Source organism: Sebastes fasciatus, chromosome 17 (assembly GCF_043250625.1).
Source record: "Sebastes fasciatus isolate fSebFas1 chromosome 17, fSebFas1.pri, whole genome shotgun sequence".
In the NCBI taxonomy this organism is placed as follows: domain Eukaryota; kingdom Metazoa; phylum Chordata; class Actinopteri; order Perciformes; family Sebastidae; genus Sebastes; species Sebastes fasciatus.
Window position 1 is genome coordinate 3,960,651 of NC_133811.1, and position 18,689 is coordinate 3,979,339.

General features: G+C 37.4%; 3 protein-coding genes across 4 annotated transcripts in view; 1 reads left to right on the top strand and 2 right to left on the bottom strand.

Annotated features, from left to right (window-relative positions):
• nudcd1 (NudC domain containing 1) overlaps positions 1–18,689 on the top strand; it is a 65,702-nt gene that overhangs the window by 33,588 nt on the left and 13,425 nt on the right. For both annotated transcript variants that reach the window (XR_012590743.1, XM_074614410.1), the window contains exons 7-8: positions 12,425–12,569; positions 14,722–14,847. Coding sequence is in view for 1 of the 2 variants with exons in the window: in XM_074614410.1 (XP_074470511.1) it covers positions 12,425–12,569; positions 14,722–14,847 (271 nt within the window). In the remaining variant the exon portion in view is untranslated. The remainder of the gene's footprint in view (positions 1–12,424; positions 12,570–14,721; positions 14,848–18,689) is intronic.
• The window catches only part of trhrb (thyrotropin-releasing hormone receptor b), an 84,920-nt gene that overhangs the window by 29,938 nt on the left and 36,293 nt on the right, over positions 1–18,689 (bottom strand). The window lies entirely within an intron of this gene.
• LOC141754674 (CD209 antigen-like protein C) lies at positions 738–5,443 on the bottom strand. Its single transcript, XM_074613920.1, has 6 exons — positions 5,317–5,443; positions 5,148–5,249; positions 3,817–3,990; positions 3,062–3,204; positions 2,619–2,722; positions 738–1,832 (listed from the first exon to the last, which is right to left on the bottom strand). Exons 1-6 carry the CDS (start codon positions 5,384–5,386, stop codon positions 1,685–1,687), a joined length of 741 nt encoding a protein of 246 aa, XP_074470021.1. The 5' UTR covers positions 5,387–5,443; the 3' UTR covers positions 738–1,684.

Sequence of the window (18,689 nt, forward strand, 5' to 3'; positions counted from 1 at the left end):
CGTCAGAGTTCCGGTTTCATTGTGCCTGGCCGCGTCAGTCAGCATCCCGCCAGTACCCACGACGCGCGGGAAGGTGCAAGGACCCGTTCATCGCTGCTCGCAGCTTTAGTTTTCAATTGGGATTCAAAACGGATTGCTGACCTTGAAAGAACTCAACAAGAGCTACGACTCTTACCAAATAAAAGTTTATTCAAGTGTGCTATTAGTAAACTTATTTTAAGCTATACTTTTAGTTTACTTTTTATGTACTCATCAGAGATATACTTAAGTATACTTAGCTTATACAGACAAGTATACAGAAAAGTCAAAGTATACTTGGCTTATACTTGTACTTAATCTTTGATCGAGATATACTTAAGAAAAGTATAATGAAGTATTCTTGCCTTATAGGCCGACAGAAAAGTATACTTGACCCACAGTTGTGCTTACTTTTTGATTAAAGTAGCCTATTAAAGTGTGTGAGAGTTTGTAAACATATTTTGATATGAATTTACTTCAATTCATCAGGAATTTTCTACATTTTTGGATTCTCCGTTCACCGTGGAGGCATGTGAGAAAGATTTCTACAGTATATACTGTATATATATATACAGTATAGATATCTATAGAGGAGAATATATTGAAAAACAACCAGCTTCTCATGTTTGTTGAACAAAACCAGTGGTGGAAAGTAAATAAGAATACATTTACTCAAGTACTGTAATTGAGTATACTTTTGAGGTACTTTACTTATTATTTCCATTTTATGCTACTTTCTTCTTCTTCTATTCAAATATTGTACTTCTTTACTCCTACATTTATTCGATACCTTTTGCTACTAGTTACTTAGAACAGTAGTTACAAATTCTGATTAATAATGCAAAATATAATCAACAAATAAACATAATATATTATTATGGATACGTTACATTTATTTAGCAGATACTTTATCCAAAGCGACTTACATTAAGTGAATTCAACCATTTGGGTACAGCCCCAAAAAGTGCAAGAATCATGCAATTACATCAACTTCATCAAATATGCTGAACTACTTCAAGTGCTCCATTTAGAGACGGTAGGAGATGGAGAAAGCGTTTTTCAATTAACATAACATTTACCAACACAGTCTCACAGCAGTTCGTGAAATAGTTGCAAAATTGCATTGTGTTCATTGACTTGAATTTCCCTTTTTTTTGTGACGCTCAGCACGACTCTAAGCAACGTATTTTTCTTGCTTTTTCCTACGAATGTCTAGCAACACGTGTCAATTTCCTCTCCAGTCTTTTCAAAATAAATCTACTTAGTTAGGTTTAGGAATAGATTGACTTGGTTAGGTTTAGGCAGCACAACTACTTAGTTAGCTTTAGGAAAAGATCGTGGTTTCCGTTAAAAACAACTCCAGAAGTGCCGTAACTTAAGTGACAAATAAATCAGCTTTGACTTCTGGTTTCACACGGGACACCAACACCGGTCTCCTGGGTAATAGTCCTGTGTTTTTTGACCCACCCATCTACCCTGACCTCCTCCATATGCTGCGTTCGCCACTCGGTATACTTTCCGGTTCACAATTACGTGGATTACATACAATTTGATTTCTTGCTGACCATCCCGAAAAAAATTAGAAATTTGTGTACAAGAATCAATAAATTGTGTGACTACTTCACGAACTGCTGTGCAACTGGGTTGCATTAACATATAACCAACATTAAGCTATTTTCTCACAGATCCACAGCATTACAGTTTCACACGGCAGGTCATTCCACTCAGGGGTTTCAGCTCTGATATGTGCACAGTCCTCTCCACCCAACTTTGGATTTCCACCACCATTATTTGGCTCGTTCAACGCCCAGCTCCTAACAGGTTAATGAACAAAGATCTGCAGTGAATTGTTGGTCTAAGAACGCAGGACTGCGCTTTGTAACACAAGCTGTAACACTGCAACATACTCAAAGGGGAAAAACAACCAAATGACGAGTGCGTTATTATTGAGAAAAGAGGAAGGACCTCTTTTTATGTCGTCTCTACTTCAGTGTGAAAAGTTCAAATTAGGAGTTGAAGAAGTGCCTGCTAACCATTTGTTTTAACACCAGTTCACCTGAATGACAAAAGAAGTTTCTCACTCTCCTCTTGTGGTATTAAGACATGCAGATGTTGTGATAGTTTATTCCCAGTTGACAGTCACCATTGAAGTAAACTGCATGCTGCACAAATAGCAACAATGCTGCCACAACTACTAGTGAAGCGTTAGAGCTATTTCTATAATTGCATAAACAGGCAATTCCCCATGATAATTTACCTTACATGAATATCACTTTGCAGACTTATTGTTCTGTTTCTGGCTTATCAGTGGTTTCAAATTATTACATCACAGAAATAAATTACTCTTCCACTGAGGAAAACAGGGTTTCATTAAAAAAAAAACATTACTCAGGACAATTAATCTGAAAATTGTGTATATTTTCTTTAGTTATTCTTTATTATCTGAAAGCTGCAGTTTTAGAAACGTTAAAAGTTCAGCATTGGAAGAAACCGCTTGAGTTGAGTCTATAATAAATCTATCTATATATATTTAAATAAATTATAGTAACATAAAATGATGGCTGTATATGTCTATATTAAATATCAATGTAAAAGCTTACTTCAGGATCAGTGGAGTTACATCGATCCATTTCCAAGTCCCCTCCACATCTTTGTCATTCAAACCAATCCAAGTCGTTTTCTTGGTGAGCCCAGCAACAAACGTCTGTTCAACATAAAGAAACACACATTATATTTTAGTTTTAAACACAATATGTGCAGTCTACGTATTTATCTGAACATGAAGAAGAAAAGAAAAAAAAAAATTTACGTTGTCCACAGTGAGATAAAGTAATTATTAATTTGTTTAGATATATGGGTTAATTGAATTCACACAACAACCCTGTCTCTTAAATATCACATTCCCATACAACTAAACTGCAAATTACGTTCTCTCTCTGGAAATATAATTTATAAAATAAATACTTTTTAGAAAAATGGTAAAAAAAATATATATATTTCAATATCAATTTGCAAACACGCACATACACAAAGACACCTGCACCTGCTCTTTAGCGCTTTCAATCATCACCAGATCTGCTCCTCTGTTTCTGCAGTCCTTTCTGGCTTTATCCCAGGAACCAGCCCCACCAGAGAGGAGGTAACAGGCTGAACTGAACATCGTCCATCCTGCAGGACACATTTTATCTGCAAGATACAAACAAGATTCAATCAAGCTGTCAATCATGATGTCTCCTCCCCTTTTTATTATAGCATCAAATAACTAATTAAAATCAAACTTACCAGAAAAATTAACACTTGAACATACATCAGCGTGATAAGAACTACTAACTAAAATGACAGAAACCATCTTTGGGAAAAATGTATTTGATGTGTACTTTGACTTTTTAGTTTGGCCCATGTCCCATCTGCTAACATGGAGGGGGGTGGGATTTATGAGCTATACTGCAGCCAGCCACCAGGGGGCGAGCCAGATGTTTTGGCTTCACTTTTGGGGAGCTGTCATGTTGTCCATCTCTATATACTGTAGAGTCTAAGGCTGTGTATTAGCAAAATCTGGCGATACGTGGATTGCGATATATTGCGATACTGTAAGTAAGGCGATATATTACGATTTTTTTTTAATTTCATTTTAGGAAAACTGTCATAGTATAAAGAACACACCACCAAATCCAACATCATGGCACTACTTTGAGAGGGCACATACATTTAGAGGGCACATCTCTATGCAAATTACATAAAGGATTGACTGAGTTAATCTTTGCATGTAAACTATTAATTCAAAATGAATGCACTCACTCTCTTTGGACAAACTCTGAAGCCTGTCCAACTCTTTAGTGATTTCAGTGAGGCTGGCGTTCAGCAGGTCTCTCTCTGCAGACACGGAGGACAGCTTGTAATCGCTGGCCTGGAGACGCTCAGTCAGGTTGGCTTCGATAGTAGAGAGATCTGAAGCTGAACCACGAAGTGTGCCTAAAATTAATCAAGATACATTTCTCAGACACTCAAAACACCTTCTGCATTTATGTCTATAATGTATTGCACAAGACTACATTTCCGTATTTTGCCCCATGATTGTGATAACACTTAACCAACATATCAAAGATCTGTGGGTTTATCACAGTAGAGATGCAACATGCCTCTGCTGCATATGTCTTAAATGATACTCCTGTTAAAAAAAAAAGCTAATAAGTTGATACTGGATAAATGCTATGATGACGATCTGCACCAAATTCAATTTGAATACGCCACCAAAATGAAATGAACCCTTGTTTTGTTGATTTGGCTGTTTGGTTTTTATTTTATGTCAAAAGATTGAAAACAAAACTGCTTGAAAAGAGCAAAATGTAAATGACAAAATTGAGAAAAGACAGACAAATCAAACAAACGAAGAGTGAAAAAATATGGGGGACGGAACGAAATAAAAAAAAAATTAATAAATGAATAAATGACTCAATAAATAGATAAATATGTCATTAAATGTCGCAAAATAATATTCAAATTAAATGTAGCTTTTAATTAATTTCCCTTATTTATAAACTCCTTTTTAATTTCCCCTTTTATTTATTTATGTATTTATTTTTTACATTTTTAAATGTATTTATTTATGTATGTATTTATTTTTTAAGGGAAATTGTGCATAAATAAATGAATGAATAAATAAATACACACATTTAAAAATAAGTATAAAATAAATAAATAAATGCAAAAATAAATAAATCTAAGTAAATGCAAAAATAAATACATTTAAAGATTAATTTAAAAAACATGAATAAATAAAAGGGAAAATTAAATGAAGACAAAATAAATAACGGAATTAATACAAAGTTAAATAAATAAAGAAGCAAATTAAAACAGAAATATCAATTTATGTCACATTTTAACAATTAATTAATGGCTACATTTATTTTAAATATTGTTTTTGCTGCATTTAATGATATATTTATTTATTTATCGAGTCATTTATTTATATATATTTACATATTATTATTTATTTTTATTTTGGCAGGTTCGATCCTTACAGTGATACACATATCTAGGGAAAACATGTACATCTTCTAGAGTAGAAGGATGTTCCTATAAGCACAAGTTCAGTCTGACTTTATCTTGTGAATGTGATTTAGACTCACAGTGGACACGGAGGCCGATGAGTCCAGCCAGCAGGAAAACACTCAGCAGCCCCAGACAGAGATCAACAGCTCTACGAAATCTTTTCTCTGAGCTCCTGGGACCTGAACACAGAGAAATACAGTCAACAGTGATCAGATGATGATACACAGACTAACTGAACACTCTTACCTGTTGGATTGGTCGAAGGTCCTGGGTCAACAGACGCGTCATATTCAACATCGGTGTAGATTTCTTCCATCGCTCATGAGAATGACAACTATTTCCTAAAAGGTCAGCTCTCAGCACAGAGTACATGTAAATGCTGAAAAAAAGGAAGTCACAAATTTCCAAGGTGATGAGAATATCTTGTACAAAAAACCACCAACCACCAACCACCAACCACTAACACTATTTATTTGTGTAAGTACATCCGTGTAATGGCACACATGAACACTCTTAGTCTAAAGTTATTTAACAGGAGCTACGACTCTTACCAAATAAAAGTTTATTCAAGGATGTTATTAGTATACTTATTTAAACTTAAAATAAGAGAGTATACTTTCAGTTTACTTTGTAAGTACTTATCAAGATTCAAGATTCAAGATTCAAGATGTTTATTGTCACGCCGGTTGTACAGGTACAAACGTGTGAAATACTTTTCGCTAGGAAGCTCCATTAAATAATAAATTATATTACATTTACATTACAATTATAAAAGGAAATACTTTATACAAGGGCATATTAAGAACATATGTATTAACAATATATACAGTATAAGAAATATTTTTGTGTAAGAATGTGTCAAATTAATTATAGATTTAAAAGTCTGATGGCCTGGGGGAAAAAACTGTTCCTCAGTCTGCTGGTGAGAGTCCTGGGGGTCCTGTATCTTCTACCAGAGGGCAGGAGGGAGAACAGGCTGTTGTGGGGGTGTGTCGTGTCCTTAATGACCCTCAGGGACTTCCTGAGGCACCGCTGGGTGTAAAGCTCCTGCAGGCTGGGCAGCTCGCACCCGGTGATGTGTTGGGCCGAGCGCACCACCCTTTCCAGCGCCTTACGGTCCACGTTGGTGCAGCTGCCGAACCAGGTGGTGAAGCAGCCTGTCAGGAGGCTCTCTATGGTGCCCCGGTAGAAGTCCCTGAGGATTTGCGGTTTCAGTCTGAAAGTCTTGAGTCGCCTCAGAGCGTACAGTCTCTGCTGGGCCTTCCTGACTACAGCGGTGGTGTGGGTGGCCCATGTCAAGTCCTTATGGATGTTGACACCCAGGTATTTAAAGGTGTCCACCCTCTCTACCGCTGTGCCGTTGATGGTGACTGGGGGGTGAGTGCAACCCCCCCTCCTGTAATCCATGATGACCTCCTTGGTCTTTGAGATGTTCAGGGAGAGGTGGTTGTTCTGACACCACTGTTCCAGGGTGGTCACCTCCTCCCTGTAAGCCATCTCGTCGCCATGGGAGATCAACCCCACAACTGCTGTGTCGTCCGCAAACTTCACGATGGTGTTTGAAGCTCTTGTTGCCACACAGTCGTGGGTGTAGAGGGAGTACAGGAGGGGGCTGAGAACACAGCCCTGAGGCGCTCCTGTGCTTAGAGTCAGTGAAGTCGAGGTGAGGTTGTTGATTCTCACCACCTGGGGGCGTCCCGTCAGAAAGTCCAGGATCCAGTCACACAGTGGTGTGTTCAGGCCCAGATCCTTGAGCTTACTGACGAGCCTGGAGGGCACTATGGTGTTGAACGCTGAGCTGTAATCCACGAACAGCATCCTCACATAGGTGTCCCTTCCTTCCAGGTGGAACACCTATGTGAGGATGCTGTTCGTGGATTACAGCTCAGCGTTCAACACCATAGTGCCCTCCAGATTATCAGAGATATACGTAAGTATACTTAGTTTATACAGGCAAGTATACAGAAAAGTCTACTTGGCTTATACTTGTACTTAATCTTTTGATCGAGATATACCTACGAAAAGTATAATGACTTATTCTTGCCTTCTAGGCCGACAGAAAAGTATACTTGACTTGCAGTTGTGCTTACTTTTTGATTAAAGTAGCCTATTAAAGTGTGTGAGAGTTTGTAAACAAATATTTTGATATGAATTTACTTCAATTCATCAGGAATTTTCTACATTTTTGGATTCTCCGTTCACCGTGGAGGCATGTGAGAAAGATTTCTACAGTATATACTGTATACATATACAGTATAGATATCTATAGAGGAGAATATATTGAAAAACAACCAGCTTCTCATGTTTGTTGAACAAAACCAGTGGTGGATAGTAAATAAGAATACATTTACTCAAGTACTGTAATTGAGTATACTTTTGAGGTACGTTACTTATTATTTCCATTTTATGCTACTTTCTTCTTCTATTCAAATATTGTACTTTTTTACTCCTACATTTATTCGATACCTTTTGCTACTAGTTACTTAGAACAGTAGTTACAGATTCTGATTAATAATGCAAAATATAATCAACAAATAAACATAATATATTATTATGGATACGTTACATTTATTTAGCAGATACTTTATCCAAAGCGACTTACATTAAGTGAATTCAACCATTTGGGTACAGCCCCAAAAAGTGCAAGAATCATGCAATTACATCAACTTCATCAAATATGCTGAACTACTTCAAGTGCTCCATTTAGAGACGGTAGGAGATGGAGAAAGCGTTTTTCAATTAACATAACATTTACCAACACATTCTCACAGCAGTTCGTGAAATAGTTGCAAAATTGAGTTGTGTACATTGACACAAATTTCCCTTTTTTTCGTGACGCTCAGCACGACTTTCAAAAAAGTATTTTTTCTTGCTTTTTCCTACGAATGTCCAGCAACACTTGACACACGTGTTTATTTCCTCTCCAGTCTTTTCAAAATAAATCTACTTAGTTAGGTTTAGGAATAGATTGACTTGGTAAGGTTTAGGCAACAAAACTATTTAGTTAGCTTTAGGAAAAGATCGTGGTTTTGGTTAAAATAACTCCAGAAGTGCCGTAACTTACGTGACAAATAAGTCAGCTTTGACTTTTAGTTTCACACGGGACACCAGCAGCAGCCTCCTGGGTAATAGTCGTGTGTTTTTTGACCCACCCATCTACCCTCTATCCTCCATATGCTGCGTTCGCCACTCGGTATACTTTCCGGTTCACAATTAAGTGAATTACATACAAATTGATTTTTTTGCTGACCATCCTGAAAAAAATGAGGAGTTTGTGTACAAGAATCAATAAATTTCGTGACTACTTCACGAACTGCTGTGCGACAGGGTTGCATTAACATATAACCAACATTAAGCTATTTTCTCACAGATCCACGGCATAACAGTTTCACACGGCTGATCATTCCACTCAGGGGTTTCAGTTCTGATATGTGCACAGTCCTCTTCCTCTCTTGATGTCCACCACCATTATTCGGCTCGTTCAACGCCCAGTTCCTAACAGGTTAATGAACAAAGAATCATGATACTGTAAATCTGACACAAATACAGTTCCTCAGTGGCACATAAGGCTCTAGGTTAATACTCATGTGTCATATCTGCAGGGAATTGTTGGTCTAAGAACGCAGGACTGCGCTTTGTAACACAAGCTGTAACACTGCAACATACTCAAAAGGGAAATACAACCAAAGAACGAGAGCGTTATTATTGAGGAAAGAGGAAGGACCTCTTTTTATGTCGTCTCTACTTCAGTGTGACAAGTTAAAATTAGTTGGTGAAGAAGTGCCTGCTAACCATTTGTTTTAACACCATTTTACCCGAATGACAAAAGAAGTTTCTCACTCTCCTCTTGTGGTATTAAGACATGCAGATGTTGTGATAGTTTATTCCCAGTTGACAGTCTCCATTGAAGTAAACTGCACGCTGCACAAATAACAACAATGCTGCCACAACTACCAGTGAAGCATTAGAGCTGTTTCTATAATTGCATAAACAAGCAATTCCCCAAGATAATTTACCTTACATGAATATCACTTTGCAGACTAATTGTTCTGTTTCTGGCTTATCAATGGTTTAAAATTATTACTTCCCAGAAATAAATTACTCTTCCACTGAGGAAAAGTTTTAAAAAAATAAATAAATAGTTCCAACGCTCACCGTCATGTTCCTGGACACTTTTTGGTCCGACAGCACAAGAAGGAGCATCTCTTTAGCATTTAGAGTGCAGCTACAGTATGAAAGCTTTCATTTGAACACGTATTTAGCTACATTAGACTGCCAATGCCTTCAGATGGCATGTTTTTTGTATTTGAGTCTTATCTGGACTTCTATGCCCAGGAGAGATTGTGTTAATTATTGGTTTACATAACTGCAGAAATAAACTTCATTTTAAGTTTCTTTAGAGGAAGATGAAATGGGAAAGAGGGAGGTAGAAGAAGATGCAGAGAAGACAAAATATAAGACAAAGGGAAAATGTGTTATAAGCCATAAAGGAAAAGTTACACAATTATTCTAGTTAAATTAAAATGAAAAGATCACATGCTCCTAATAGTTTGCACATGATACTGTGCTGTACTGTGTTGCAGTTAAAATGGTACATTCAGCCCTATTCAGTGGACCATAATGCAAAGGAGAGTACATGATACATTCAGTACCAGAAAACATGATAAAGCACCAACACACAGTAGTTCATTATGCTCTCCTCGCTTAATGGAAAACAGCGAATGGTGCACTATGACTGAATATACTCAGAACCTCTGACGTCCACAGGGACGACAGGAGATAAAATCGCTCGGGGCAAAATGCACATATGCGAACATATCATGTATAACAAGGAAGAAAAGAAAAATGTTTTATTCTGATTTTATTCTAATTCATTCATATTTTGGCTTGAATCCATAATGAGAGATTTTCATTACCATCATTTAGTGAAACAATGAGAGTTAATGAAAAGAATCACGTGTCCTTGTATTGAAGTCATGGTGTTCCTGCCAGTGAAACATGATCAAGTTTATAGATTTCTCATGTAGTAAGACATGATAACATTATGCGTACTTCACAGCTGCAACCTATCCGTACATATGATCTGAAATGTTTGTGTAGGTGATTTTCATAATTTGGCCAAAAAAAAAACTAATAATTTTTAAAATCTTTGTCCCAAATATATTTGATTCAAAAGGTCTCACATTTGAGAACCTAGAATCAAGTTTGGACGTGTTTGCTAAAAAAAAAAAAAATAGCTTAAATCAGCAACAATTATTCAAACAGTTGCCAAGTCATTTTTCTGTTGATCAGCTAATCAATTTATTGAATAATCGTTGAAGCTCTAATCAAAAAACAATCTTACTATATAACATTTTAAGATAAAATTGGTGTGCATCTCTCTGTAAAACTTCAAGCTTATCTCAAACTAAGGCTGCGAGATGTTTGCAGTAGGGCTGTCAAAGTTAACGTGATAGCGCGTTAATGCAAATTAGTTTCTTTAACGCATTAATGCAATTGACCTTTCGGAGGTTGTAACAGGCTCAGTTTTAGCTAATTAAATCCATTTGTACCAACCATGTCATGTTAGCTTGTCACGAAGGAGGCTAAATAATGCTCCAAACTTACACTATATAGTTGGCGAAGAAAAACTGTCGTGGCCACTTTCAAAGGGGTCCCTTGACCTCTGACCTCCAGCTATGAGAATGTAAATGGGTTCTATGGGTACCCACGAGTCTCCCCTTTACAGACATGCCCACTTTATGATAATCACATGCAGTTTGGGGCAAGTCATAGTCAAGTCAGCACACTGACACACTGACAGCTGTTTTTGCCTGTTGGGCTGCAGTTTGCCATGTTATGATTTGAGCATGTTGTTTTATGCTAAATGCAGTACCTGTGAGGGTTTCTGGACAATATTTGTCATTGTTTTGTGTTGTTAATTGATTTCCAATAATAAATATATACATACATTTGCATAAAGCAGCAAATTTGCCCACTCCCATGTTGATAAGAGTATTAAATACTTGACAAATCTCCCTTTAAGGTACATTTTGAAAAGTTAAAAAATGTGCGATCAATTTGCGATTAATCGTGATTAAATATTTTAATGGATTGACAGCCGTATTTGCAGATAATGATATTGAAGTTATTTTTATGTATCACAACTTTAGTCTAAATGTGAGTACAAAAACCTACAGTGTAGAGGGCAGAGATGTGGCTCAGCCATAGACTGTATATATAAAGAAGTGGACGTAGTCACCGTGACGTCTCCCATTGGTTTGTGGACTACCGTTTTGAAGTCTTGAGTTCGGCGTTTTGGCCGTCGCCATTTTGGTTTATTGACGTCGCCATCTTGGCGGAGTGACATGAGAGGGTGGTACAACCGAACACTGAATAAGACATTTTTAGGCAACCGAAATGTTACAATTAACTTGAATGAAGTGAAAACACACTGTGAAGGGTTAAAGTTCTAAGATGAAAACGCGAACAACACCCAGACCGGACAACACCGTAGTAGCGACCTGTCAATCACAAGGTAACCACGCCCCAAAGCATCCTCTGCTTTATGGTCTATTTGACTCTAACTGGGACCATAATTTACTCAATGAACATCATGTTGTATTGAAGAAGACTTGAAACTAGCGATTGGGACCATAAACTCATGTTTACAATGTTTACTGAGGTAATAAATCAAGTGAGAAGTAGGCTCATTTTCTCATAGATTTCTATACAATCAGACTTCTTTTTGCAACCAGAGGAGTCGCCCCCTGCTGGCTGTTAGAAAGAATGCAGGTTGAAGGCACTTCCGTGTTGGCTTCACTTTTCAGTACCAGAGGTAGCCCACTGGGCTTAGCTCAGAGTGACATTTTTTAGGCTTCTACCTCTCAGATGGGGGTTGGTAGATGGGGTTTTTACTCTCTTCCTTGATTTAGTCTGAAACTTGAAACACTTCTCACTTGCTGCTGAGGAACATCATTTGTGTCAAAACCAGACGGGCCACAGTCCTGTCGGTCTGAATAACTCCTCCAGTTCTCCTCTGACCTTTCTCATCAAAACAGCATTTTAGCCCACTGGACTGCTCCTGATTGGATGTTTACTGGTTGATTGCATCATTCTCATTCTAAGTACACCGTTTGCTCTGTAGTTCATAAAAATCATGCTCTAAGGCAATTTCTGGAAAGTGTGGAACCAGAGTTTTTGGCTTTTGGCAGCTTGTGACAAATAGGAAATCAGTAAGTGAGCTCTCTGATGCTGCATGTCTGCGTACTTCAGCCTCATCATTTACATCTATATGACTCATTGATCACCAGCACTTTGGATGAGAAGGAACATGTTTTTATTTGTATTTGTGCTCATATGAATGTGTCCTCAGCCTGGAGGTGACCCTGCAGAAGCGCAGTGAGGGACCGATGTGGTCGGAGCTGGTGGTGGCTGACAAGAGAGGGGAGTACGTGACGAGCGACGAGCAAGCTGCCCTCATCCACGAGAGACTGACTTTCCTCACCACTGAAGACTTGGTAGGCTCATGCTGATAACTCAGATACTCAATGTTTCATTTTTACTTTTATCTGTGCCATCACTAAAGCAAATATCTTTTTAAAGCTGCCTCCCGTTCATGGAAATACCCCAAACTTTGCTGAGTAGCCCCGCCCGGTCCAAACTCTTAGGAGTGTAAAGGTGCCCAAGAATCAAATGATAATCTACCAATTACAACATGAGATAGTTTGTGTGCAAAGTTGACATTTTGTCTTGAGCATCGTGCAGAAGAAAATAAAACTGTTCATCCTCTGAGGAGCAAGAATTAGTTCACAATTTTTATGGCATTCTGCTGGTTCTTTAATTTTGATATTTAAAAAAAGAATTATTGTGACAGATTTTTATTTTAATAGTCATTGGAACATTATTTTATATAACTTAATAGTAACTATAAAATTTTACATAATGCTTTATTTTACAGGTCCGTAATTTTGAATACTTTATGAATAATTTCCTTGGGAGTCAGTTTTGACAGTAATGTCTGCCCCTTTTGCAATACAGATATTAAATCCACAGAGCATATTATCTCTTCCTGTTATCACTCCCAACTCGGAAGAAAGGCTTAGACCCAAATCATTTATCTGTTAACCTTGAGTCACATGTAGACGTAATGTATGGTAAATTTATGAAAACCCCACCCATTTTTAATGACTTTAAAAATGAATTTTGCCTATATTGTTAATTTAAAAATGGATGCAAAATATTCTCTAATTAAAATTATACAAATTAATAGTTGGAATATAATAACATTTAATTTAAATACACCATATTCATTTCTTTTTTATATTGTTTATTTTAATTAATTAATTAATTTAGTTTTTGTTATTGTTTCATTTTATATATATATATATATATATATATATATACAGTATATACTATATATATATATATATATATAATATATATTGTATACAGTATACTATATATATACAGTATATATTGTATACAATATATATATGCTGTATAGTTATATTTTCAGGTATACAGTATATATATATATACTGTGTGTATATATATACAGTATATATATATATATATATACAGTTTATATATACTGTGTATATGTGTGTATATATATATATATGCTGTGTATATATACAGTGTATATGTATATATATATATATTTATACACAGTATATTTTGTATATACTGTATATATACAGTATATATACAGGTATACAATATGAAGTATATATATGTAAATTTATATATATACAGTATATATATATATATATATATATACTGTATATATATATACACTGTGTGTATATATATATATTGAAACTCATTTGGGAAACGGTTGATAAATAAAATAACAAGCAGAGAAAATGTCTATATTTTCCTTATCCGGTGAATTGAATACTAATTATTAAAACAACAATCCTGTAAACTCAGTATTACCATAAAACAGTCCTTCTAACTGATTTGAAACAGTGCCTGCGATGGATTAACACACCAAGAAACAGTAAAGTGATATAGATATATCTATATATCTATACATATATATAGATATATATATCTATATCTATACATATATAGATATATATATCTATATATGTATAGATATAGATATATATCTATATATATATCTTGGTGTAAACATCATAAATCTCCAATACATCTTTTCACAGTATATACCGTCATAGCAACCAGCCCTATTGATAAATGTGTGGTTGAATCACTGCAGTGTTAAATCAATCAGCGGTATGTGTTTGAAAATATGACTCAAACATAAAACTTTCATGATGAACAGCTTTGGCCTGGGTTTGTTTTCTCAGGAGGGTTTCTCATGACCTCACAGACATTTCTTATTTAAGTCCACTCTCCTAGCTTTTAGCATCCCTCCCTCCTCTGAGGCCTCTCGTCTTGGTCCTTTAACTCTCCTGCTGCTCTGAGCCCTCCTCCGTCTGACGTCTTGTACCCATCATCACACCCGGGTCACCAGAGTCACCCTCGGTCTCATGTTCGACAGCATTTTTAGCCACATCCTGTCCTGCCCTCACCCTTCATTAGTATCATCCGGGCCCACTTGAGGCCCCTCAGTGCAAATCGAGCCTTTTACATGTTAATAAATGCAAAACGAGTGTAACCGAAGCCTCTGTCTTGTTTTCCTGTTCCTCCCTTTTTACCCAGAACGGAAACCCTGACCGGGACAAGCCCCCTTGTAACTCTCAGGAGCTGGAGGACTGTGATGGGTTCCCAGAGGACAGCTCCAGTCTCACACACTTTGATGGAGAATCACTCAAGCCCACTCAGGTGGTGAGTACCACCTCTCTCCTTCACTAGTAAACACTTTATGCTCCGATCCTTCAGACTGGAGCCCCTCGTATTTAACGTTTTCAGTCATTCCTGTCGGCTCCTTCCATCCTTCATTCCCCTCAAGTACACTGATGGCTACCTGATGCTCACTGCCTTTACAAGAGTACGTTTTTATCCAGCCCTGCCCCCGAGTGAGCAAGCCAGCTCCGGCTGTGCCCCTTAACAAGCCACTTGACCAGAGAGCACCACAAAGGCCCAGTCAAGAAGAAAGGCACACCCACTTCATTTCCATCCCCCCCTCCTCGTGACTGGAATAGTAAGAGGCTGAACCATTGCAGGTGACATCTTGTTTTTAGAAGTGCTCATTCTGAGAATGTATATTGTTAGGGTGCAACATGTCACTTGGCAGGGCTGTTGATTGGTTAGAGAGACCGTACTATGTTTCCAGGTTTTTGCTATTGTTGTGCAGGTCACAGCTGAGGCACATATATCGACTTTTTGTTTTTGTGCGGAGAAAGGCATAGTCAGGTTTATCTTTATGAGATGCTTCATACTTGCTGTTACACATGTGCTCTCTCTCTCTTTCTCTCTCTCTCTCTCTCTCTCTCTCTCTCTCTCTCTCTCTCTCTCTCTCTCTCTCTCTCTCTCTCTCTCTCTCTCTCTCTCTCTCTCTCTCTCTCGCGCACACTCGCTAATGTTACACACACAACAAATGCATGTTATTCCTTAAAGGAGTTTGCTACTCGTATAACACGTTGTACTTTAAGAAAATGTAAATATACTAGGGCTGTCAAAGTTAACACGCTAATAACGCGTTAATGCAAATTAATTTTAACGCCACTAATTTCTTTAACGCGTTAACGCAACTTGCGATTTTTAGGTCGTAATAGGCTCAATTTTAAAGCTAGAGTGCAGACACCTGCATCTCATGAAACTAAAAAAACCTAAGGAATCCATCGGTACCAACCACGTCATACTAGCTTGTTGTGAAGGACGCTAAATAACGCTCCAAACCTACGCTGAATTTTGGCGAGGAAAAACTGGCATGGCCATTTTCAAAGGGGTAAATAGCCTGAAAAAAAAAAAAAAACATTTGTCCGACAGTCCGTTATCCTGAAAACAAACTCCCATCGTCCCAAATACACACCCTCCGTGCAACAAACAGCAGCACATGATTTCATTAGTCAAACATATACTTTCGCATGCAGAAATCCGCTGAAATCGAGGTCTGTCCGAATACTTATTTCCCCGCACGAATGTTCCACAGAGGCGTGCAAGCGTTCATAAGAACCCGCAGAATTATTTTTTATAAAATTACGTGCACTTTTTTTCGGACGAAAATCCGTGCTTGGTGTGAAAAGGCTTTAAAAGCCGAGTCAAATGCTAAGTTGATGTACAAAATGATGATATACAAGTGGTAAATTAGAGGCACATTGTGTTTTACGAGTTACGTAACTTTACATTTGTTTGTGAAGACTGTTTTAACACCATAGAATCCCTGGAATAATGAGCACCAGTGAATATTTTTCTTTTCCCAAAGCAGATATGTAGCAGTTTGAAAAAAAAAAAGCTCTTTTCATTTGTGGACATTAATGTATGTCCATCACTGATGCGCCTCTTTCAGTTTCTGTTTCATTTGCACTAAATAATTTATGGTTCCTCACACAAAAAACTCTCTAAAATGAACCCCTTTCACTATGTAATGAAAGGCTAATGAGTATTGGATATAAGGGGCAGTGTTTCTGCCCAGGCTGTGATGAAGGGCTGGATGTGAATACAAGCCCTTTAATGTTTCTCCCTCCATTTACTCTGCAAATAGTGCAGCCAGGCAAGCTGCTGCCCTTAAATAAGGTGGAAGGTAATATAACCTGTACCATCAGCCTTTTCAAGGACGGTTGGGTCTGCTTTTTTTCCATGTGTGTGTGAACATGTGAGTGTATACAGGTGTGTGTGGATGTTTGCCTGTGTTTATCTGTATCTCACCCAGAGAGCCTTACCTTTCTATTCTTCACTTCCCTCCCTCATTGTATCCATCTTTAATGCTTCAGTCGCTCGCCTGCCCACTAGGACATACGCTGACCTTTTTTTCTTTCTTTTTTTATAAAACCTTTCAGCTTAAAATCGTGGCAACCTCCTATTAATTTGGCACCTTTGTCGATGTGCTTCTCTTTGGTTCCGATCCCAGTTGAAAAGACTAAGAATGGGTTTTAATGCGTGTTCCCCAGAGGGGGAGGCTGAGTCATATCCACTGGCCATATCTGTAATACCTTTTACAATGGAGTATATCAGTACATCTGTTAGCTGTATTTACTGCAGGCTTTGAAGCTTTCTTTCAAAAAGGACATTCAGGAAACTTTGAAAATGTACAGTTTCCTATGATTACCGATAACACCATTGAAAATCAAATAGTAGTCATTTTATATAATAGAGATATTGTATGTTGAAAGCCAGAAAATGCAGATATTACTTGAAATGATGTGTGTTAGCGCCATGTGTTGCAAATGTGCATTTTCTATTCATCACCACTGAGGTCCGGACTGAAATATCAACAACTATTGAACAATTTGCTAAGCAATAATAACGCGTTAACGCACATTTGTTTAGACGCTGCTGATTGCAATTTTTAGGTTGTAGTTGGCTCAGTTTTAAAGCTGGAGTGAAGATACTGGCATCATATGAAACTAGAAAAAGCTAATAGATCCATCGGTACCAACCATGTCATACTAGCTTGTCATGAAGGAGGCTAAATAACACTCCCAATCTTGCGGTACATTTTGTTGAGGAAAAACTGGCGTGGCCATTTTCAAAGGGGTCCCTTGACCTCTGACCTCCAGATATGTGAATATAAATGGGTACTATGTGTACCCACGAGTCTCCCCTTTACAGACATGCCCACTTTATGATAATCACATGCAGTTTGGGGGAAAGTCATAGTCAAGTCAGCACACTTGACACACTGACAGCTGTTGTTGCCTGTTGGGCTGCAGTTTGCCATGTTATGATTTGAGCATATTGTTTTATGCTAAATGCAGTACCTGTGAGGGTTTCTGGACAGTAATTGTCATTTTTTTGTGTTGTTAATTAATTTCCAATAATAAATATAGGCATACATTTGCATAAAGCAGCATATTTTTCCACTCCCATGTTGATGAGAGTATTAAATACTTGACAAATCTCCCTTTAAGGTACATTTTGAACGGATACAAAATTTAGAAACTATGGACAATCATGAGATTCAACGCGGTTAAGTATTTCAATCGATTGACAGCCCTACTACAGACATTTATGGTCCCCAGAGATTTCCTACTGACATTTCCTCTAGCACCACCTGAGGTTGACTCGTTTGTTTATTTTTTAAATATATGGATTATCACAACATTTGGTAATATACACCGATCAGTCATGACATTATGACCACTGACAGGTGAAGTGAATAACAAAATTTGCATTTTGTGCTGTTTGAATCAGTAACAATATGGTGCTGCTGGGCTTACTCTATTCATTCCTGTGTGTAGGAACTAGGACATGTGTGACTGACACCGATGTTTTTATATAAAATACAGGATACCAGCTTTAGAATAATCTGGTTTCTTCCCCTTTGATTCAAGAGAGTGACACTAATTAAATGTGATATCCAAGAGATTGACACACTGGAGGAAAGTGAATTTACTATCGTATATTCATGATCACATACCAGACTGAATGATATGAAACATAATCACATCTGACTGTTGTTTGATTCAACTAGTGTCCTTACAGTCAAACAAAGCACAAAGTTCAGCGTCTGGCGCAGAAACCAGTCTAAATAAACAAGGATTTGTCCTCTCGCTGTAAAGCGGAGT